General features: G+C 52.1%; 9 protein-coding genes across 9 annotated transcripts; 4 read left to right on the forward strand and 5 right to left on the reverse strand.

Moving 5' to 3' along the window:
• Positions 1-1,210: 1,210 nt before the first annotated feature.
• On the forward strand, positions 1,211-1,876 carry AYO21_02513 (hypothetical protein; the record flags this gene model as incomplete). Its single annotated transcript, XM_022652491.1, has 1 exon — positions 1,211-1,876. One exon carries the CDS (start codon positions 1,211-1,213, stop codon positions 1,874-1,876), a length of 666 nt encoding a protein of 221 aa, XP_022515179.1.
• Positions 1,877-2,620: 744 nt separating this feature from the next.
• On the reverse strand, positions 2,621-4,556 carry AYO21_02514 (hypothetical protein; the record flags this gene model as incomplete). Its single annotated transcript, XM_022652492.1, has 2 exons — positions 2,621-3,514; positions 3,612-4,556. 2 exons carry the CDS (start codon positions 4,554-4,556, stop codon positions 2,621-2,623), a joined length of 1,839 nt encoding a protein of 612 aa, XP_022515180.1.
• A 1,035-nt stretch (positions 4,557-5,591) lies between these two features.
• Positions 5,592-6,086, reverse strand: AYO21_02515 (hypothetical protein; the record flags this gene model as incomplete). Its single annotated transcript, XM_022652493.1, has 1 exon — positions 5,592-6,086. The coding sequence occupies one exon, from the start codon at positions 6,084-6,086 to the stop codon at positions 5,592-5,594; it is 495 nt and encodes a 164-aa protein (XP_022515181.1).
• A 479-nt stretch (positions 6,087-6,565) lies between these two features.
• On the reverse strand, positions 6,566-9,481 carry AYO21_02516 (hypothetical protein; the record flags this gene model as incomplete). Its single annotated transcript, XM_022652494.1, has 2 exons — positions 6,566-9,326; positions 9,423-9,481. 2 exons carry the CDS (start codon positions 9,479-9,481, stop codon positions 6,566-6,568), a joined length of 2,820 nt encoding a protein of 939 aa, XP_022515182.1.
• A 473-nt stretch (positions 9,482-9,954) lies between these two features.
• On the forward strand, positions 9,955-11,397 carry AYO21_02517 (hypothetical protein; the record flags this gene model as incomplete). Its single annotated transcript, XM_022652495.1, has 1 exon — positions 9,955-11,397. One exon carries the CDS (start codon positions 9,955-9,957, stop codon positions 11,395-11,397), a length of 1,443 nt encoding a protein of 480 aa, XP_022515183.1.
• A 724-nt stretch (positions 11,398-12,121) lies between these two features.
• Positions 12,122-14,003, forward strand: AYO21_02518 (hypothetical protein; the record flags this gene model as incomplete). The annotated part of the gene is made up of 4 exons (XM_022652496.1): positions 12,122-12,169; positions 12,235-12,685; positions 12,860-13,242; positions 13,365-14,003. The coding sequence occupies 4 exons, from the start codon at positions 12,122-12,124 to the stop codon at positions 14,001-14,003; spliced, it is 1,521 nt and encodes a 506-aa protein (XP_022515184.1).
• A 424-nt stretch (positions 14,004-14,427) lies between these two features.
• On the reverse strand, positions 14,428-16,216 carry AYO21_02519 (hypothetical protein; the record flags this gene model as incomplete). The annotated part of the gene is made up of 6 exons (XM_022652497.1): positions 14,428-14,460; positions 14,524-14,584; positions 14,690-14,815; positions 14,891-15,120; positions 15,173-16,010; positions 16,068-16,216. The coding sequence occupies 6 exons, from the start codon at positions 16,214-16,216 to the stop codon at positions 14,428-14,430; spliced, it is 1,437 nt and encodes a 478-aa protein (XP_022515185.1).
• A 746-nt stretch (positions 16,217-16,962) lies between these two features.
• AYO21_02520 (hypothetical protein) lies at positions 16,963-17,990 on the reverse strand (the record flags this gene model as incomplete). Its single annotated transcript, XM_022652498.1, has 2 exons — positions 16,963-17,584; positions 17,635-17,990. The coding sequence occupies 2 exons, from the start codon at positions 17,988-17,990 to the stop codon at positions 16,963-16,965; spliced, it is 978 nt and encodes a 325-aa protein (XP_022515186.1).
• Positions 17,991-20,669: 2,679 nt separating this feature from the next.
• On the forward strand, positions 20,670-22,271 carry AYO21_02521 (hypothetical protein; the record flags this gene model as incomplete). Its single annotated transcript, XM_022652499.1, has 1 exon — positions 20,670-22,271. The coding sequence occupies one exon, from the start codon at positions 20,670-20,672 to the stop codon at positions 22,269-22,271; it is 1,602 nt and encodes a 533-aa protein (XP_022515187.1).
• Between the last annotated feature and the right edge of the window lie 75 nt (positions 22,272-22,346).

Here is a 22,346-nt window from a genome sequence, read left to right on the forward strand (position 1 = left end):
CGGAGTGGTGGACACCTTGGAACGGTATTAGCGATGGCTTTTCTAACCACGGCATGGACGACCCCCAGGCGCATGTTGGATCTTATTTGTCCTTTGATGTCGAGCAGCCAGAGCCCCAGGTAGACTCCCCGTTGTATTCGTGAGTCCTGTCATGGCTTCACGTAGAGAGATTGAACCAGAGAAACCACGATGGTCGATGGGATGGTAGAGCGATGGAAAGAGGGACGAGGCGACACATGTCGACGTTCAACTCCATCGGTTCTTCTTCCCCCACCACTCGAATACCGGCACGAAAGACGCTGCGAACCCCCCCTTGATAACGACGGGAGATGTTGTCAAACTCGAGAGAACGACACTTGATGCGTGTCCGGACGATTGAACAGATGAAAGTTCACGACAACACAGGTTCCGGGATACCTATACCAGTCAGGTAGTGCAATGCACAACGCTGTCGCTGAAATGCATTGCCTCTGCGGCCTCGGCAATGAGGGGGACCGACCACCAACTGGGGCTGTGGACACACGGAATCGCCCATCGACTCTGAGGGCTGTCTGGATCACACTTTGCTCCGTGAATCAAACTATCATTTGCTTCCACAGGCACGACAAGACCCTCAAGCAGATGTCTTTTTGTTCCATGGTCCATCGAGGTGATTCGAGAGTCGACATTTCTCGCACCCGTTTTCGCCCATCGAACTCCTGCAGAGGCCACGAACAACAAAGCCACTGATTTTAAACACCCAACAACTTCATCTCGATGGCTTCTCCAACGACCGAGTCAGTTTCGCGCGATCGATTCATTTTTGAGTTGCCAATGTCGAAGAAAACTCTCTGGCATGCCTACTAACAGATAATTAGCACAAGTAGGTGACCGATTTCGCCTGCCGGGGCGCCGCTAGACCCATCGCCAACCCCTCCCACGCGACGGGCCTTGCCTTTCACCGACTCCAAAGCCTTCGAGCCAATGCACGTCCTAAGAGTCTCGACGGGACTGGCGAGCACGCTTGCTTTGCTGTCCGCACACGTGGCGCAACAAATCGGTGAAATGCTACAACTAGTGAATGGGAGGGGCCCAGTCTGGAAGAGGAGGTGAAGAAGTGATACCCGGTTGTCATCGAGGTATATAAATGCCCGGAGGTCATCACCTATTGGGAGGAGCTATGTAACCACTCCCCCCAATCGCCTGCCCGGGTGCCGCCGGGGTTGGAAACATGGCTAAGGTGCTGTCCCCGGCCCGAGCGGCCGTCTGCTTCATTACCGTCCTACAAGTCCTGTTATCTTTCTCGTCCTTGTCCCCTAACAACGGCGATTTCCACCACGACTCTGGCCTTCACCTCTACCAAGACACGCGGTCGGTGTCGGCGAGTTCAGCACCACTGGGAAGGGGCTTCATGATGGCAGAGGCCCATCCATTCCCTCGCAAATGTGTGAATAGTACGACCGAGGCGACTCGATCTTTCATCGAGTCCCTGTTCACGGCTGTTGCACTCGACAACTTTGGCACCTCGTTTGCTGCCGCGCTGTCCGATGAACTCGTGTGGACGGTCACCGGGAGCAGTCCCATCGCAGGCACGTACAGCGGCAAACAGGTCTACATCGACAAAGTCCTCACGCCATTGCGGGACGTGTTGGTGATCCTTCCCGTACCGATCGTCGAGCACATCTTCGTCGACGGGGACTGGGCCACGGTGAACTGGCGAAGTGAAGGTGTGTTTGGCAAGAATGGTGCGAACTACGACATGCAGTATGCGTGGTTGATGAGGACGGAATTGGACGACACGGACGCCAGGAAGATTGTCGAGGTCATTGGGTTCTATGACAGCGTCAAGGTCAATGCTGTCTTTGAAGGGTATGTCTTCAACACCACAAAGGCATGAGATGCGGCTGTGGGAGGAACTTTGCCATCAGCATATATGCGTCCACATGCGTGGAGGAATACGAATATTTGGGGATTTGGTGGTAATATCTTGGTTTGACGAAACGAGCGCCGCACCTTGGAATGGATAGCAGGTGCAAGAAGTGCAAACGTGTCTGTTGACAAAGACATTAAACACGAAAACGGCCTCTACAGCGTCTTGGGGCCCAGGTCTCATTTGTTTCAACGGGGCAAAACCTGAGCAAGAGGGGGGAAAGTGTACAGCGCCCTCGATCCCAGGAGAGACATGACATGGGGGAAAAAAATATCAGCTGGAACTGGTTCGACTGTTCAGCAACAATCAACACAACGATACAGCCTCTGCGGCAACAATTTTTCCTTTGTTATGGGGGATTTGCATTGACCCAAGAACCAGATTAGTATATATTGTTAATGTTTTGGACAAACGAATCAACGACATTTTCAAATGCCCGGCCTGGAATGCCTTCCTAGTGCTCTAAAAATTTCTCACCATGTTCTAACCATTACCGAGGAACTCGAGAGAGGAGGGGTATCTATCACTCGCATAGAATTCCGAAACCACCGACCGACACCTTATTGATGCTTTCTATCGTCCCATGTAGTCCCCTTGCCCTACCTAGTAATCCTTCTGGGCATATTTACTCCTCATCCTCAACCGCTCACCATACTGTTTGTGGATTTGTTCAGCATACATTCATTTGTGATGGCCAAGACTCTGCCCAATCTAGGCTTCAGGGGCGGAAGGAACAAAACTCACCTTGAACAAGAAGAAAGGGATCGGAATAAACGCAATGGCGAGAAATCCCAGGGTCGAACTGGCCCAGCCGACGCCCAGGTTCTTGTACATGGCCGAGGCGAAGAGGGGGAAGCCGGCGCCAAAGGTTGACCGGAAGAAGTCATTTCCCGCCAAGACGCTGGCGGCGTACGCCGGGTACGCGTCGGCCAGGTAATTCAGGACGGAGTTGAAGAGGAGGAAGGCGCCGATAGAGAACCAGGCGGTGCCGATGATGGGCACGATCCAGTGGATGTCCGGGCGGGCGGACCAGCCAAACCAGAACAGGCAGATGGGGATGGCGAAGGCGCCGACGAAGGATGGTGGGAGGCGCCACTCGGGCTGCAGGTCGCCCTTGTCGTTGAACTTGGGCTCGATGTATTTCCGCTGGTACCAGATGAAGGGCGGGAGCGTGAGCAGGACGCCAATCAGGATGCCCAGGAACGCCGTGCCCTCGAGACCCAGGCTGAAGCCGTAGATGCCGCTGAAGACGATGGGGAAACTCTCGAACCAGATGTACAGCAGGCCGTAGATGAGCGCGATGTACATGTTCAGCAGGAACACCATCGGCTCAGTGAAACACAGGAGGAACGGCCGGACGAGGGTCATCATGGCGATCTCCCTCGGCGTCATTTGTTCGCCGATCAGTTGCGGCTCGCACATGAGTTTCGGGTTGCCTGTCAATTTGCGGAGGCGCATCGTGCGTCGGTAGAGGATGTTGGACGAAGACGTCTCGGGCATCAGAAATATCAAGAGGACCAGAGTGAACCCGGAGAGCCACATGAGCTCCCAAATCGTCCAGGTCCATCCTTTGGATTCTGCCGCGAAGCCGCCGACGAGTGGGCCCTACATTTTGTATTGTCAGCGTCAAGGAAGATTGAGCGGACGACAACATTGCTTGGTCGAGCGTGAAAGAAGGTCCTGAAATAGAGGATCAACTCACCATGGTGGGTCCACACACGGCTCCAATGCCCCATACAGCCATGCCATATGTTCTCTTTGCTGGAGAATACATGTCCCCAATCGTGGCGCCTCCAGTAGCGAGGGGTGGAGAACCCACAAAGCCCGTGATGAAACGGAACGCCATTAGCATGCCAAAGTTGGTTGCCAACGCTGTCGGAACCTGCAGGATGACAAAGAGTGCGAGAGTACCGATATAAATCGGGCCTCTTCCAGTCTGTGGTAGCTCCGATAAAGGGCTTAGGAACATTGGACCAACTCCATATCCCAGTACGAACAGAGTGAGCCCTAGCGTGGCGGCGACACGACTGACTCCGAACTCGTTGCTCACGTCCAGGATACCAGCGGTATAGATCGAAGACCCAATATAAACGGAAAAGGTCAACAGGCAGATCTCAAAGGTAACCCATACCTTCTTGACACTCCCCCAGTTTCGGGGATTCTCCGAATCATCGGGACCGTACCAATCCACAATGTGTGCATCTCGGCCCTTTTCAGGATCAATTCTTGTGCCACTAACGGTGTTGACCAGGACATTTTCGAACTCGTTGGCTGTTGCAGCGGAGCCTGAAGAGCGGCGAGAGGGTCCCCGATGATTGGAATCAGCGTCCTGAGCGGCGGACGGCAGATCTAATTGTTCCTTCGCTTCTTCTGAGGGTATGCTCCGATCGCGATTTGATGGCACACCTTGTTGCTGTTCTTCTTCTGTGGGAGGTGTAGGTGGATCCGACGAAGACGCACTGGGAAGTTCTTTCTCTGGTTCAGGTGTGACCGTGCTGCCATGGACAGCCATGTTGGCCGATTTCTCGACGTTGAGGTATCTCTGCCATAGCGACGGATCTCGCTCCTCGGGATATTGGAGAATCCTATTTCCTGTAACGAGCCGCAATATTTGTCCAGCAACTGTATCCCGAAAGAGGTCCTCCATGTTTGTTAGAAGTCAAGTCAAGGATCCAAAATCAGAATATCTGTCTGGAGCAAAAAAGTGTGGCCAGGGGGAGACGAATCACATTTAAAAGACGTCATTAACGATTCTCATAGCCTTGCGGCGTCATGACAGATTCGGAGTTTTGAGCATATCTGCGCGCCAACACGACTATCAATGGGTATCCAGCCGAGCACCCGGCATCCTGAGAAGGGTATCTTAGAGCGAGAAATATGCTGCCAACTATGTGATTGCATCGGCATGTGCAGTATCCGGGATCGAGAGGCCGACGAAAATAAAGGGGATCGTGCATTCGGTCATCATTCATTCGAGTCTATGACGCGGGAGTGGAGATCAGGAGTTGTATCGCAGCCTTTCGACCCGCAGCCTCGCACGTGTTCGGGGAGTGCAGATCCCATTTCCACCAAACGTTTTGTCAGCGACTCGGTTTGTTCTGGTCCCGACTTTCTGATCCTCATAAGTGCTCGGCTTGGCAAGCTCTTTGTGAATAATCACGAACTCATATGTCTCCGACAGCGCAGGTCGCCTGAAACAAATGACTCGAATGTTGCTCCGGACCCTCTCGTTCGAATGGTGCCCCTGGCTCTGGCAAGAATAGACTTTTTCGCTCGGTAGCCTCCCAGATGTATTGAACCCCCGGGTTTGGCTGTCTGCGTACTCCTGGACTCCACTTTGATGCTACATATGTAGATATCCGGAGCCATGGAGAGAACTGCCTCCGCTCAGGATCCTGCGGTCTGTGTACGATTTGTATTGCTTACTGTCGCATTCCGAAAGCACAGGCAGAACTAGGTGTCTGATATGGTGCTCTTATGTGTCGATAGTTTCGCCTGATTTCTTGGGAAAACCTTGCGATGGTAAAGGAATGCCTCGAAGTAGTAGCGACCGGTGGATGGACTGCTGTGTCTTTGGTGGTGTTTGTGAAAGGCACAGATGCCTTCGGGATGCGGACTCTGACTCAGAACGGCCATGGCAGTGTAGTAAAGTTTGAACCCTGTTGCACTTCAGGTAAAATTGTCACAAATGCATTCCGTCCTCGTTGTTATCATCGTCGTCGCCTCCGAGCCGATCCATCATCTGCCGCCGCAATTCCTCGTCGGTCAGTCTGCCCCCTCCGTTCCTGGTTTCTGTTGTGCTTGTTCCAGCCTCTGTTCCAGACTCCTCTGACACCCCGTTCGACTTCCCGTTTGTATCTGCTTCGTGCCATTTCCCTCCTCTTCTCTCCACCTCGCGCTTCAACAGCTCTACTCTCTCCCTCTGCCGACCGATCACAATCTGGTTCTCTTGAATTGCATCCGAGCAGTCTTTGTCCCCTTCCTGTCTCGTGCTCTCTGGAATGCTTTGGTCTGACTTGATACTATCGATATATTCTTGAAGCTGTTTATTTGAGCGCTCGAGGTGGGCGATGGAGTTTTCGATTTCCTGAGCCTTGGAGTACAAGTTCTCGGCCGGAAGGTCTTGTATGGCTAGAGCGAAACGTTCCGCGGAGATGGGCTGGGCTTCGGCCGACATTTTCTTGGAGCGTCAGGTGTATCTAGGATAGAGCGGCTTGTAAAGAGAGGTCACAGAAGGTAGTCAGTCACAGTGATCTGCTATGGTAGTTGAGATCTGACAATTGTGGTCGTGTTTACGAAGTACTGTGAGGCAAACAGTGAGGAGAAAGTGAACCCCGCTCTGGTTTTCCCCCCTGCCATGCTCGCTTGTGAACGCGCTAGCAGGCATCCGTCTCCCTATGTAGCTCTGACTTCAACACGTATCTTCAACACAGGTCCCTCCTATATTTTGGCGTATAGAACGGCTACTTGAGAATGTGAAGGCCTGATATCTTCCGAACGCCGAAAGTGTAACTCGTGTGGATGCAAGGAAACAGTGTACATATACAGGACGTGTCCAAGGTCCGCACTGCAATCCAGCAAAGCACCTACTGATATACCTCGTTGATAGCTCGATTGCTGATATACCCAACCTGGACAACGACAGGGGGCCCAGAATCATGCTCGCCATCCCTGCACGAACTCATGCAGTCTATCGATGACGACCCCAAAAACAGCATTGACACTATCCGCCAACACCTGATCTAGAGCCCTTACCGCCTCTTCTTCACTGACATCAAGATTAAATCGTTCCCTTACTTTGCCTACAGCACCGCCCATACCCCCCATCTGTTCCTCCATCAGCCTAATATCCGTGACAGAGCTCTGAACCATCAGACTGAACAGGTTCAGCACCAAGGAGCTGGACTTGCGCAGGGTCGTATAGGCTGTGAAGCAGAATTGTTTGAACTGGGCGTACTGTGGTGACGCGGTGCCACCCAGTCCTTCCACCATTTCTTTGCACAATTTGATGAGTGGTGCAAAAGGCTTCGGATCACGTCCAAGAATGAAGCCAAAGTCGATGTGGAAGAAGTGGCCCGAGGGTTGAAGCAAGAGATTGTCGAGGTGGCGGTCTCCGACCCCCAGAATGTACGTGATCACACAGTATCCAGCACACGATCTTATGTATGTATCCATCGTCTCCTTGCGGACACCAAGGGGTCCCGATGCGTCAGGATTGTTGGCACGTAGATACGCTAGCACCGACCCCTTGTATTTCGCCGAGATCACTGATAGCGCAGTGGATGGTATGAACTGGACAGCGCCAGCGGATGGCGAGGTTGCGAGGATACGGTAGGGAGTCAGTTTCAGGTCAAGATTCTCCTTGAGCAGGAGATTATTCATCAGTGTGATAATCTGAATAACAAGCTGATCTTGCCGCAAATCATCGCCCGTCTTGAAAATGATGGGGTATTTGCCGTGTGTCTGCGTTCGCTGTGACGACGCACTCGAACTTTCAGCAGCGCTCGCGACCTTGAAATTCAGGTACAATGGTGACAGTGACGACTTGAAGACATTGGCCTCGTCGGGATAGATCCCACACACTTGAACCTCAGGGTCAAGGGGGAGCGGTATTGGTGGCTCGATTTTGACAAGTTCGTTCTTGGGATCAGCCAGTGTCTTCTTGAGCAACTCGATCTTTTGTATGCGGTTGGTCCTGCTGAACCGGATCTCCTTGCTGATACTTGACAAGATGGTGATCAGTTCACCTTGTCTCAACAGCGTCTTGCGTAAACTCGGATCACGCTTTTCTAGCTCCACCATGAAGTAGTATTCCACTCTTGCAAACACTGCACGGTTTGCGGCGCTCGTGTCACTGCCTTGGTCAACACATTCAACCATGAGGAACCAGTGCAGGTGGTTGCCTAGCATAAAATTATTGGCAGCACGGTCGATCAGAAACTTGGCTAGTGACGACGCTGGAAGCCCTTCCTCGGTACTCTCATACTTCTCAAATTTCAGGGCTTGGACGAGTTGAAGGAGGTATAACTGCAGTTCAGCGTCCCCAGCTTGTCGGAGTCGGTCAACAGCATATGCCCGGACGACTGGGTTGTCATAAGTCGGACCAAGCAATTCGAGAGCTGCATCAACATCGATCTTGGCCCACCTAGGGATCAATTCAACAAGTTGACGGACCTCGTTTGGATTCGTGAAATCGGTTGCTTTGACGACCTTGGTCAGAGCTCGTTTATCACGGCTCAGGTGCCGTCGGAACGTCCAGATGACATCTTTGTCTTGGGCACTCAGCTCTTGTGTTGGCCCATACGACAGAATCTCATTGAGTTCGTCCCTCATTTTGGCATTCGGCTTTTGATCGCTATCGGAAAATGCATTCCTGTCGCTTCGGACTAGTCGCCGATGTTTGCTCTCACAAGGGTTTTCCCGTTGGAACTGCTCGGGGTCAAAGATCTGGACGACTGGGAAATCCTCGTCATCCGCCACAGATGTGCCTGGAGCGATGCCTGGACCATATCTGACTTCTGGTGGAGGTTTTGCGCCTACGGCTGAAGCCGAAGGAGTGTTTTGAAATTCTTTCATCATCTTTGATGGTTCATACCCATAATCTTCAAATATGATGGGGAAGTCCCACCGCGGGAAGTCGACATAAAGAGTGAAACGTTCTTCGTCGTCTGTGTTGTCGTCAGAATCGTCGTCAACATCAAGCTCGGCGTGTCCGTTTGCAGTCTCATTCAATCCCTTAGGTAACATTTGCGCCGACTTGCGCTTCGATGGCTTATTGGCCGAGGAGCGTTTCCGTGCAGCTTCCTCGACTTCACGGGCTTTCTTGCCAACATTCTGAAAGACCAGTTGATCTAGCCAGTCGTTCTGGGGGATCTCATTCATTTCATGTTTTTTGAAAAGCTGCTCCAGTCTTTCGAGCTCTTCCTCCTCCGGTATAGGGGGAGGGGGTTGCTCATTGGGCTTTCGACGTTTTGGGCGGGGAATGTGTGGCGTTCTTGACGGTGACTGACCATCAGCGGGTCTTCGGCGGTATACTTTGCATTTCTGGCGACCCTTCCGCAAAGTGCCATCTCTATCAAACAATGGAATGGTCGTGCCGCCGAACGGCACAGCGTGGTCAATACTGCCATTCTCTGGACATGGCGAGATATCCCACACAGTGATGGCAACTTGAGAGGAGGCGGGACAGTCCTTGACCAGAACAGGTAACTCCAGCCACTTATTCCAGGTTCTGTTGTTCTTGAAGAATGTATGTGGTGTTTGCAAGGAGACTCCTAACGGCTTGGATTCGGCCCATAGCTGAGCAGTCACATAAAGCTCTGAATTCGGACTTTGGACTGATCCGATGTGGCGTATTTCTGGGTGTTTCAGGAGAACAGTATACGGGAAGGAGTGTTGTTTGCCCTCCAATGTATTGCTAGATACAAGGAATTAGTACAAAGGACCTGTTATCGGTCTAGAATTGACGGCAACGAGCGGGTAAGAATGAGAGCCGATTAAGCCAGGGACTCACATTCTGACACAGACGGGAAAGTCTATCTGGCGAGAGGTCGCAAAGGTGTAAGTATCCATGATGGAGTGCTAGAGGAGCCACTAGCCATCGTTTCTAAGAAGTAGCAACAGATATGTCAATGTGTACCATCTGTAGATGGTTCGATGGTTACTAGTTGACAGAGTGAAGCCTGATGGATGAACAAGGCGGGCGTCCCTGGGGAAGGCTGTTACGCTAACCTATATTGGATTAGCGTATCTTTCGAACGCGTTGAGGTTGAGGATCAGGTTGCCGCGTCTTGTGGAGCCTCGTGCCTTGTCCTCGTCCCTCCCAATGTCCAAGGTCTTCGCCCATTACCTTGCTTCATACCCCTTCTATCGTTTATAGGCCTGTGGTTAGTGTAGCGTGCTTTGTATCGTGAAGGCGTGGAGGAAAATCCTCTCGCATTACTTTCTCTCAAAGTTTAGGCTGCCCCTCACCCACCCACCGAGTCCAATCCTTAGCGATTCGTCGCACGGTCCTTCTGGCCTCGCCCGTGCGGAATGCGCCAACCATGGCCCGTCTAAACACCCAAGCTATCTCGACTGATCCTGACAACGAGATCCTCCCGACCTCCCCAGACAGTCATACAGCTACATCGCATGCACCCCAGTCAACCATTCAGACGGACGACTCCGATAAAGAGAACGAGCATCATACCGCGGGGAATCACAAGAAGAGGAAGAGTGCTACAGTCAATATGTCAGAGAGGACTCCTGCCGACTCTCGGAAGCGAAGGAGAACAGGTGTAGAGGAATCACAGACTCCTTCCGTCCAACAATACTATGATCCCGATCAAGATCCTGAAGAACGACGCCAGGTCCGCAAGGGTCTGCGCAGTCTTTACGCGGAGCTCCACGACTCCAGGGCCGAATACCTTCAACCTGACTCAAATGGCCTCGAAGAGACACTCATAAGATTGGACGGAATTTACAAGAATGTCAAGCAAACTTCAGAGGCCACTATTGATTCGCGATTACTCGTCGACACTGCAGACCTGTCTTACAGAAAGATCAACAATTTGACGCTGGGCGATGGGATGATTGGTGTTGACGTCGACGATTTCGTCACGAAATGTATCATGTTCATGAAACAGGGCAACGAACCCGAAACGGCGCATCGCGATGCTCCTACCAGCACTCAAACCCAGTCTCAACGGCGAAGGCGGCATCAGGACGCGGATGAAGAGGACGAAGGCGATACCATGAATTGGGAGTACTTGGGGAAAAATGCTTGTTTCCTGTACAACTCACGGCCTTGCCTGACCGGCTTTCTCCTTGGCCCTCTATCGGTTCAAAAGAAGATCCGGCAGCAAACCCAGCGGAAAGCTCGTGAAGCTCGTACTGAGCCCACGCAAGCGGTGCGTCCGGTCGAGTTGGGCGACGAGGATCTGCAGAAGCAGGAATCAGCCAACCTCACTGAGATCTGCACCGAGATCGCACGTCTATTGCACAAGAGTATGACTACAGGACAGGAAAATGCTGAGAGAGAAGTCAACGAAGTCGAGGAGGTGCTTTCGGAACAGCAGACACGAGAGCTCCTACGGAGGAATGAAATAGCTGATAATGGCTGCGTGCCACTGTTCAACTTCTGTGTCAACCCGAAATCATTTGGACAAACAGTCGAGAATATGTTTTATGTGAGCTTTTTGATCAAGGAAGGAAAAGTGGCGTTGGACTTTGATAGCGACGGGATGCCGACATTGGGTCTGGTACCTGAAAAGAGCCTCGCAGAGAGACAGGAAACACAGCGTAACCAAGCGATCTTCACGCTCGACTTCGACGTTTGGGAAGACATTGTCAAGACATTTGGCATCCAGAAGAGCATCGTCCCTCATCGAAGGGAGGAGAAGTATGACGACGGAATACTCGACTATGCGCATATGGAAGACGATGCTGACCGCAGAGAAGAAGAAGAAGAAGAAGAGGAAGAGGAAGATTCTGATGCCTATTCATGAAGTCGGGGTTATTGGGTGATGATGTGATGTTTTTGTCTTTGTACAGCGAAGCAGCCATGTGTCTGTTCTCATGCGGTGGATCAGTGTTTTCTTTGTCAAGCTTCTTCTGTCTTTCTACCGTACATGTCATGAGATGAATGGAAGGATTCGGCACATCACCAGCCGAGCTCGAGCTCACAGTCTGACTGCTGCTGGACTAGCTTGCAGGGCACGGGGTCCGATTTCCCTCGCCTCGACCGATATACTGGACTTGTGCCGTCTCATGGCACCCCTTGGAGAAACGAGTCTGGATCCCCTGGCCGTGGACGTTGCATTAGACGGCGCAATACATCACTAGGTTCTTTTCTCCGTCCATGTTTCCCCGCGCTGCCCGCAGTTTTCCCTGGCCATCGTCCAATGATTTCACGTCTGATCTGCACATCACTTCCCGGTCGATCCTCCGTCTCATATGCCGAATTACATGGGTCCCTGTCTCAGGGCCTCAAGTGTCATGATCCAAGGTGATGCAAGATGAACGAGCCCGGGCATAACGGCCTCTTTGCCGATCGGTTCTGGTCCGTCGGGCTGTGATACTCAGGTTGCCACGTTCCAAGGGACCATGGCCCATGATATAAGGTGATGGTACCGGCATGCCTGTGAGACGACCGTCCCCTTCTCCCTTGTTGCGAGAATCCTCAAGAGTCAGGCAAGCAGTGAATATCAGGATTGTCTTCTCAACGACAAGATGGAAAAATCACTACCCGCAGAACACCATGAGGATACAGAACCAGAGGTAAGCAAGGCACCTGTAGGATCTCAAACACGCCACCAGGTCTCCTGACGCGTCACTTGGTACAGAAAGTCGTGATCGAGTCTCCTTCCAGCGAAGAAGGCACCTATATCGTCGACCCTATCGAGTATGAAAAGCGCAATCGACGCCTGAATCGGCGACTCGACATTCGCATCCTGCCCCTCTGCTGCTGGGTCTACCTGCTCAACTTTCTCGATAGAGGCAATATTGGCAATTCCAAGGTGCTCAACTCGGAGACCGGGGATGACTTGCTTCAGCAGACCCACATGACGGCCAATGGCTACGCCGTCACCGTCTCCCTCTTCTCGCTCGCCTACACAATCTTCGAGGTGCCTAGCAACTATGTCATGAAGCATTGGGTCCGGCCGTCGCTGTGGCTGGGGTTCCTCCTGTTTGCGTGGGGTGCATTGACGATCGGGTTCGCTGGTGTGCAGAACTATGCGACGGTCGTGGTGTTGAGGTTCTTGATTGGTGCCTTTGAGGCCGGTTTCTTCCCAGGTAACAAAGCTCATTTGATCCTTTCGACCTCGGTCGATCCAGCATGCTGATGCCTCTGGTTGTGGTCTTGGGGGTGATCATCACCAGAGGACAAAGACGAAGCATTGTTGATGGACGTGCCGGGTTAGGAACAGGAACATAAGACTGACAATACATCCCCACCCCCTTTTCTAGGTATCGTCTACTTCATCACGATCTGGTACCGCTACAACGAGCGCGCCGTCCGGATCGCCTGCGTCGTCGCCTTCTGCAACCTCGCCGGCGCCTTTGGAGGCGCGATCGCCTACGGGGTGGGCCACGTCAACGGCTCTGCCGGCCTGGAGGGGTTCAGGTGGCTCTTCATCATCGAAGGCATCATCACGCTGGTCTCGGCGTCGTTCTTGTTCTTCCTCCCCGACTATCCCGCCCGAGCCAAGTTTCTGAACGAGTCGGACAAGCGCTTCGCCGAGGACCGCTTGAAGGAACGAGGCGGCGGCTATCTCAGGAGCCACGCCTCGAGAAAGGAAGTCCTCGAGACATTCTTCAGTCCGAGGATGTTGGCGCATTACATCGCATACGTGAGTGTTTTTCTTTCTATTGATCTTCCTCTTCGTACCCTCCTAACACATATCCTATCCTGTGTTGCCCACTCTTGGGGCATGGGTTGCAAGGATGGCGCTGTCTCGCGGAAGCATCTTAGAAGGGAACCCCTAAACCAACAAAGAAAGCTGACTCCGATGCGATGGTGTATGACCAGATCGCCGACGTCGTCCCCCAAGGCTCATTCACATTCTTCACGCCAACCATCGTCAGCGGGCTCGGCTACACGTCGATCCACGCACAGCTCCTGACGGTGCCGCCGTGGTGCGTGGGCTTCGTCGTGGCCATCACGCTGTCGTACTCGGCGGACCACTTCAACGCGCGGGGCGTGCACATCACGATCGCGTCGCTGGTCGGCGCCGCAGGGTGGCTGGCGGCGGGCCTGCTGCCGCCGGACGCCTACGCTTCGCGGTACGGGTGTCTGTGTCTGGCGGCGTGCGGGGCGTTTCCCGTCGCGCCATCCATGGCCAACTGGGTCGCGTGCAACACGCCCTCGCTACTGACCATCCCCTTCGCTATCGCCCTCAACAACAGCTCCGCCGGCATCGGCCAGATCATCGCCCAGTGGATCTGGAAGGCCGACGAGGCCCACAAGGGTTACCCGACGGGCAACTTTGTCTGCGCCGCCTGCGGCTTCTTCGTCGCCGCTATGAGCGCCGGCCTGAGGCTGTGGTACGGCCGCATGAACAAGAACGGGGTAAGGGACGCCAGTGGAGCAGAGCGGATCTGGGTCCTGTAAAAAAGGGGATCCAGATATATCTATAGCCCTGGTGTACGCGTGTGGAAAGGGGAGAGGGAAGAGAAAAGAGAACCAAAAAGAGAGCAAGTGTTTGTTGACAAGATGTTGTGAGAACAAGGAGTACAGTAAGGGGAGCGAACACTACCCGTGTAGTTTTGTTTTGTGAGGTCATTAGCTATCTCTTCAACACCTGCGGTGTCTTAAGTCTATACATCCCTCCCGGTATATGTGTAGATGTCACATGTAATGCGACATTTCTTGGTGTCTAGAAGTCCGAAAAGAGATGGAGCAGGCAGATTATTGATATGTGTGTGAGAAGCCCGAGTTCGCTCTATGCATGTTTTTTTCTTCTCGATATAGAACAGCCACCTGACCAAATTCTAGGTTTGGAGGAGGAAACGGCCGCAAGGGTCCATCTTGTTCTCTACCTCATTGTCACCAATTCCTCTGCGCTGGTCTGGTGTCATTCGTAAGTAATCTGGACCTCAAGACGAGCAGGAATATGGAGGATAAAACATACCGGGTGGATCGCAACACAGCTATCAAAATCTTTCTTCGTTGCGCCCATTTTGACGGCAACACTGCGCAAGGACATCGTTAGTAAAAGGTGGACCAGAAGAGTGACATTGGATATCTCTTCAAGCATGCCGCGCAGCAGAGGAGGGGAATTGTTAGTGGACACTCACCCAAATCCTTGCATCATCTCGTCAACTCCTCGGCCCAGGATATGCAGTCCCACGATCTCTTCGCGGGGACCTTGACACACGAGTTTGAACTCTGTCGGCTCTTTCTTTTTCTCCTCTGGCGGGTATCTAGCAAATCCATTAGTTCCGTGTTCGTCTAGGGCACCGTGTTTTTGGCGCCCGGCATCAGTAAATGTTGCTTACACGTCGTAGAACATGGCCGAAAACTTGGTATGATAAACTTTGATGTTTTCTTTGCCATACCTCTCGATAGCTTGAGGTTCGGTGAGGCCTGTGGCGCCGACTTCGGGGTGCGAAAAGACCACCGAGGGGATGCGATCGTAGTCGAGGTACGAAGCCTTGAGTTCAGGAGGTCCGAAGAGGCGATTACCTAGTTGACGACCGGCGGCGATGGCGACAGGTGTCAATTCAGCCTTGATTCTTTGTTAGCAGCAGGCTCATCCGGGTGTCCTGGAGCTTCACTACCTGTCCTGTAACGTCACCCAGAGCATAAATACCCTCGACTGATGTGTTCTGGTACTTATCCACGACAATGTGCCCCGTCTTGTTCGTTTTGACCGGGATTTTCTCCATCCCCAAACCTCTTGTTTCTGGGCCTCGGCCAATTGCCCATAACAGCTCGTTGGTGATCATCTCAGTACCATCGTTCATTATTAACTTGAGCTGCTTCTCTCGGGGGTCGGAGCCGTCTTCGCTACCAGGGTTCAATTGTATGACTTCCTTGATACCAGGATGGTTTCGATGTACGTGGATGCCAATTTCCTCATAATGCTTGGTCATGGTTTCTTGGATCATCGGATCAAATTTTCTCAAAAAGGTGTTGTGTCGGATGAACAAGTGCGTCTCAACACCGATGGCATTCATCACACCCGCAAGCTCGACTGCGATGTATCCTGCGCCAACGAAAACCATCTTCTTTGGGAGATGTTTGATCAGGAAGTACTCGTCGGACGTAATGCCATACTCTGAGCCTTTGATGCCTTCGGGCTTTGTCGGGTATGATCCAGTTGCAATACAGATATGCGGCGCCGTGACTCTGAATGCTTCGCTTCCATCTTTGGGCGTGACCTCCATCTCATGCTCGCTGATAAACGATGCTTGTCCCTTTATCAGATCAATGCCTTCCTTGGCCCAGTTATTCTCATAGGCGCCATTGAGGACTTTTATTCTGGCATCACGCTTCTCGACGAAGGTCTTGAAATCGAAGGAGTTTCCGTCGCCAAATTTGTAGCCGTAGTGCTTGCCTGCTGCGATGGCTTCGCTGATGGATGCAAAGTTCCAGGTCATTTTCTTAGGTACGCAGCTAGCACGGAAGATCAGTACATGGACCCCAATTCTTTGGGTATGAGTCTTTCTTTACCCAACGTTGACACAGCAACCTCCCGATACCCCGGCGTCGATGATACACGTCTTTGCGCCATACCAACCACTTGCTCTTCTCGCAGCACCACTTCCACCTGATCCACCTCCGATGACTATGTAGTCATATTGCTTCGTGACTGGAGCCATATCCGAGGAAGAGGAGGAGAATTGCTTAGAGAGACCTGCGAGTCTAGAGACGGAGGCCGGGGACGAAGCGGGGTTCGGCCGCGACGGTGCAATGTGCAGAGACCTTCCAGACGCCAGAATCGAAGGTCGTTCGAGGGTAGTAGCAAGTCTGGAGAGACGACCGAACCCAATTGACATGTCACGGGAAGGAGCAGGACAAAAGAGCAGGAAAGGCAGGCCCAAGGGTTTTTATCGCAATCGCGGGAACGGTCTTTATTGGAATGTCCGAATCTTGATCGCTAATAATGCTTTCGATCGGTGGGCTTCTCTGTATGCGAATGCAGTTTGGCTGATGATGTGATCCGTGTCGCAGGACGATTCCTTTGAACCCCACCACAACGTTCCGCCAATAGCTTTCAATCTACGACCATCAAGCCGGGCACCCAACCGGGGCCAGGCCCGAGTGCTTAGCAAATCATGCAGCAACAGCACCAACCGGGGTGTTGGCAGCGACAAGGAATCTCTATTGTCTTTTGGCAAGATACGAGTAGGGGATAGTCAACCATAAGGATGACTGATCTAGCTGCAGACGATGGCCACTCCGTCACTTTTGGCCCAGACAGGCGTGCACCAGCAGGTTTTCTTCTGTATCTGGACACTGTGCCTTCCTAGAAGAGGCAGGTTACGATAACCCAAAGCGAGATTGAACTTGAATCTTATTATCGCAATAACTCAGATCCGTTGACCATACAGTGTGCACAGAGCATCTATAACTTGGGTTTGCCTCTTGGGTCTGGCGATTTTGAGCCAATGTCGACCTGATCCCACCAAGGATATGCAGGTGGTGCGTCCTGTGGTAATTGCCCAGTGAAATTGACTGGCCTCTTCTGCAGGAAGCTCTCAACGCCCTCTAGGTTGTCCTTGCTGCCAAACAAGCCGTGAATGACCCTGGAATCAAGGAGATGAGTGCCCTCTGCACTGTCTGCGCCTCGGTACATCAGCTCTCTCATGAGCTTTGTTGAGACGACCGAGGTATTCTTTGCGACCTCATCGGCAAGCTCGAGTGCTCGAGACAAGGTTGCTTCTGGTGTTGGGCATAGCTCGGAGAAAAGAGTGCCAAACAGCGGACTGTCCGCAGGATACACGGAGCCAGTGGTGGTCACATGCAGCGCTCGAGAGTGCCCAATCAATCGAGGGAGGAAGTAGGAGGAGCAGGCTTCCATGACGAGCCCTCGTCTACTAAACACGAAGCCAATCTTGGCCTTCGCATATGCGATGCGGATGGCTGCTGGCAGGCACATGGTGATGCCCACACCGACAGCAGCGCCTTGGATGGCCGCGATGGTTGGCTTGGAGCAGTGGTGGATTGCCAAAGAAGCTCTCCCTCCGCTGCGCAAATAGATCAGCATCGCCTTTGTATGTTCGGTAGTCATCCTTACCCATCTCTGTGATCCACGTCACGTTCAGTCTTGGGATTCTTAAGTTGGCCCTTTTCATCTCTTGCACCCAAGAATCCAATATCCAAGTCGGCTCCTGCGCAGAAACTCCGTCCCGCACCGGTCAAGACAACAACCTTGACCCGCGGATCAATGTCGATGATTTCATAGAGCCGTTCCATATCCTCCCGCATCTGATCTGTGAATGCATTGTGTTTCTGCGGTCTGTTCAAGGTTACGAGCAGCACCGGCGTGGGAGTTGGTGAGGATGCCGGGACGTGAGAGACCTTGATCTGCTTCAGAGGTAGGGTAGTATAGGAATCCGGGATTTGGATAGGTGGGTGGGGTCTGGGAGGCATCTTGAGTGAAATGAACACGCTTGTAGGGTACCGAATGGACGAATGTGTCTGGGAAAAGCGTAGAGATGGCGGAAGACAGTGGGACTTCCTCTTTATGGGCCTTTGTATATGTCCAGTATTGTCAATTACCCTCGGTTCAATCCACGTGCCTAGGTACCTGTTGAATTGGAGAGCTTATGCGGGGCAAGGGTTAGCCGGCGGGTTACTGTGAAGGGAGCAATTGGTAATTCCAGGCCATATTATCGTTGATGTAGGCAGTCATCACTGTTTTGGGTCAATCCTGTAGATCAAACGTTCTTGATGGTTATCACGATGGATTGTCCACATTCTATTTCGAATGGATATCAGCTTGATGATCTTCCTTCTCTTGCGACAGGGGTACGCGACTCGCCGGGCAAAGGACGTGGCTTGGATTCTAGCACTCAACAGACAGACTCTTGTGGCCATTCTGTCGTAGTCGTGAGCGGGAAAGTGATCGTCGAGGGATTTGCTGGAGGACTTGATTGTACAAGGACTCGAGTCTTCGTGGCAAGGGAGAGTGTCTGAAGCTCTCTTAGGCGGGTTTTGCCTGCGCACATTAATTTCGGACGGCTGCTTGCGCGCAGTCAAACCTCAGAAATAACTCCTTTGGAACTGTTGCCATCAGGTCACTACGCTTTTTGCGGTTGGGACCATGATGATGGCTTAACAGCACAACTACAGCCTCCTGACAGCGAATGCCCTAACTTACGATATCGTAAGACACTCTGAGAGACCAACCTATCGTTCAAAACCAGTCTCTAAATATTGCTACTCTGGACACGTGTCCCTACCAGGCAATTGTATCCAGCCGCAATCAAGGAATCTCTCTTCTCCAAAGCTTTGCTCAAGGCAAAGAGGCAATGATGAAAAGGATGAAGGAGCCAAAAAATACGCGGATAAGAGCCCCGAAGGACACTTAATGGCGACATCCACCGCGATGTGCAATGCAGGGACACCGCCATAGCAAACCCACTTCTTGAGCTAGGTTGCTCCCACAAGGTCTATCATCATGTTAGCTGTTTGATCATTCCAAATGTAGGGGTTGGTTTGGGGAGAACGCACAAGTATGTCTTTTCACAAAGGGGACTGGGGGAAGCGAGGTATTTAAACAAAAATATTTGCCAAGACTTGGGTCACAGTATCACCTGTGCGCTGTAGTGACAATCACGCTACGAGGCCAAGACTCACTAACAAACCCTGTCCTAGTGGCTCGCCTTGCTTACCGTATCCGAATTACCCAAGGAGGCGCCCTCTGAACGACTTTCACGAATACCTAGGTACCTAGTAGTAAGTACCGAGCATTGCTCAATAGAAGCTTTTTGGTTTTAGTGCAAGCACCTTTCCAGCTATTTCTGTCTGATATTCTACCTCTGCATACTGGATCTACTAATTCTATCATGCTTGAGTTTTTGGCAACCGTGCGCGGTCCCCCTTCCGAATGCCAATCTCCGATGTGGACACCATGAGGAATTAGTATGGATTAAACGAGCAGGCAGCTCATGGGTGGCTCACTCCTGTACGTGTATTCGTCACTCGCCAGATCCTCAGACAAATGTGAACCTTACGATTGTCCTCGTATGCCTGCTATAGACAATTCCAACTCCACCGAGTCTCAAGTAGTTAGCCGCCTTGAACAACGTCAGCACGAGACCCTGTCTGCCTGTTGGGTGCCTGTACCATCTTCAGGGAATACCTACAAAGTCGACTCAAGGTAATCTTTAGTGGTGGGATTTAAGCGTGTTTGCCTACCTGCACACTTGAAGGATTATGTCAAGCAATCGAAGTCTTGGGTCACTATCATCGACAACGAGAACACAAATGTGACGGAGCCTGATGCAAACAGCACGGTGATAGCACACCAGAATCCGGGACGAGTGTTCTGTGCATCAAGAATTAGAATTCGTTCAGAGCGGCAGATCTTCAGCCGTGCCATGTTCAGAAACACAGCTTCTGTTGCCCTGGTCGAATGATTTATGAAGGCCATTTGGGTTCAGCTGATTGAGCCCAGCCTATTGCGGAAGCCCTGGACTCACAACACCTCTATCTATATCAATCTGCTGCCCTTTGGAATCCCAGCAAAACTCGATTGGTCGACCTTTGAGGGTTAGGATCAGGAAGAAAATTGTCTTGGCCATCTTTCTTTTACAACTCTTGCTTTTCTGGGGCAGTGGGGGCCTTTCTCACTGTTGCCTGAGCCAGATACTTTGTCACCATTACAATCGAGGGTGCTGTAGCGAGGTCGATGGTTATGAGCCCTAGTGACAACTGCAGCCACTAGCTGTGCCTAGCCGCTAACGACTATGACGTAAGTCCATGATTGGAATGTTTCCCGAATCGCCTCCTGTTGTTGAACAGCGAATAGTTGGACCTTGAACGCGACCTGTTACGTGTTCACTCAAGAATCCTGGTCCGGTGCTTCTCTGGCTTATAAGTGAAAGTGGCAAAGAACATGTTTGATCCAGATGTTACACATACACCTATATATCAACTCAAAGGAAACGCCTCGCTAATACCTTAAGGAGACTTCCCGCCACCAGGGACAGCCACCTCTCCATACACAAGGCTGAACTCATTCAGCCCTCCTGAGTGTCGCCTTTTCACAGGGGAATGGTCCTCCTTGCATGACGGGCCAAAACCACTGAGTGCGCACGTTATAAAATGGCTCCTGGATCCAATTCTCAATTGGGCGAATCCTGGGTGGTGGAAGATGAAGGCGATGAGAGGATCAGTTGGGACGAACGTTCTGCAGAATCGGAATCCGACAGAGAACTAGAGGTTGCTGTCCCTAATGACGAGGAACCACAAATGACGAAAGCCATACGAGAGAGACGCAAGTCTCCCAGATTGTCCACGCCGACAGCACGAGAACCAGAGTTCATCATGCCATCCTTCGCAACAAGTATCAATCCATCGGAGAAGGTCGTCCGGAGGGGTAAACCACCTGGCAGGCCAAACGTCGCTTCATCGAAGCAGCAGGCAATATCAGCACGCTCGGACCAATTGAGGCAGACACAAACACACAACAGAACGACATCGCCAGTGGTGGATAAGATCGTCCTAGTTCTGGTGCATGCTACGGAATGGCTGCTCGATATCCTAGGGCAGACGCTGAAGACCTTGAAGCGGCCCATATCTTGGCTGCTTGCGGCATATCTCTTCTTCGGCATCTTGATGCTTGTGCAAAATCTCCTAACCAGCTCCATCTATACGGCTCTGTCCCCCATATGTCGTATTCCTGGCGTCTCTCTTCTCAACCTTCGACTGTGTCAATTTGCCTCACCACATAACGACAACCCGACTCTTCCTGCTGGAGCATCCGCTCCCGTCGAGTTCGACGCTCTGATGAAGACGCAATCTCACTTTGAAGACATTTTATCTGAATCTGCTGCAGGTGTTTCGTTACCCTTGGACATGAAAAGATCGGAGACCTCGATTCGCGATCTACGGCAGATTGTGCGGTACTCACAGCTCGCCTCACGCAACGAGATGGTTCTCGAATTTGATGGGTTCATCGAGACCGCTCGTATAGCATCATATGACCTTCAGAAATTCAATTCACACGTTGGCCGTGGGGTGGACATTGTTCTGAGCACAGCGCGTTGGACGCAACGCGTGCTCGATGATATGGCGGTCAAGCAATCTTCCCGAGGCATCATCCCGGGCTTCATACAAGACAAACTTCTGGCCCCTTTCAAACCGATACAATTCACCGAGGCAAGGCTTCTCGACCAATACATCTCTCACACACGGATAGTGTCCGAAGAAATCGAGCGTCTGATCGAAGAGGCCCAAGCTTTACTCATGGTCCTGCAGAACCTCGAAGACCGGCTCGACGTGATCCACGCTATCGCGCTGCGCGACAACCTCGCCGCACAGGCTAACAAGGACGAGATCCTCTCGCACCTGTGGACTCTGCTGGGCGGCAACCGCGCGAAGCTGGGAAAGTACAACAATCAACTGACTCTTTTGCGACAAGTCGGGCAGTATCGCAAAGTGGCATGGGCGCATGTCTCTGCCACGATCCTCAAGCTGCAGGCCATGGGTGCTGAGCTGGAGGAACTGCGGACCAGAGTCTCGAGCGCTGAAGTATTGAGGGGCCACAAAGAGATCCCGCTGGCGGTGCACGTCGAGAATCTACGGTTGGGCGTGCAGCGGCTCGAAGAGGGTAGGGAGAATGCCAGACGGCTTGAGCAAGGCCATATCAGACGGGTTATTGAAGGGTCAGAGCAGGGAAATATTATGGCGTTGGGAGATTCTTGAGGACAGGACAACCATTGACGATTCTTTACGACCTCATGCGACAAGTAACAGGCGCTACGGCAACAGATTTTCCAC

The sequence above is a fragment of the Fonsecaea monophora genome (genome assembly GCF_001642475.1).
Source record: "Fonsecaea monophora strain CBS 269.37 chromosome Unknown Scaff11, whole genome shotgun sequence".
Classification (NCBI taxonomy): domain Eukaryota; kingdom Fungi; phylum Ascomycota; class Eurotiomycetes; order Chaetothyriales; family Herpotrichiellaceae; genus Fonsecaea; species Fonsecaea monophora.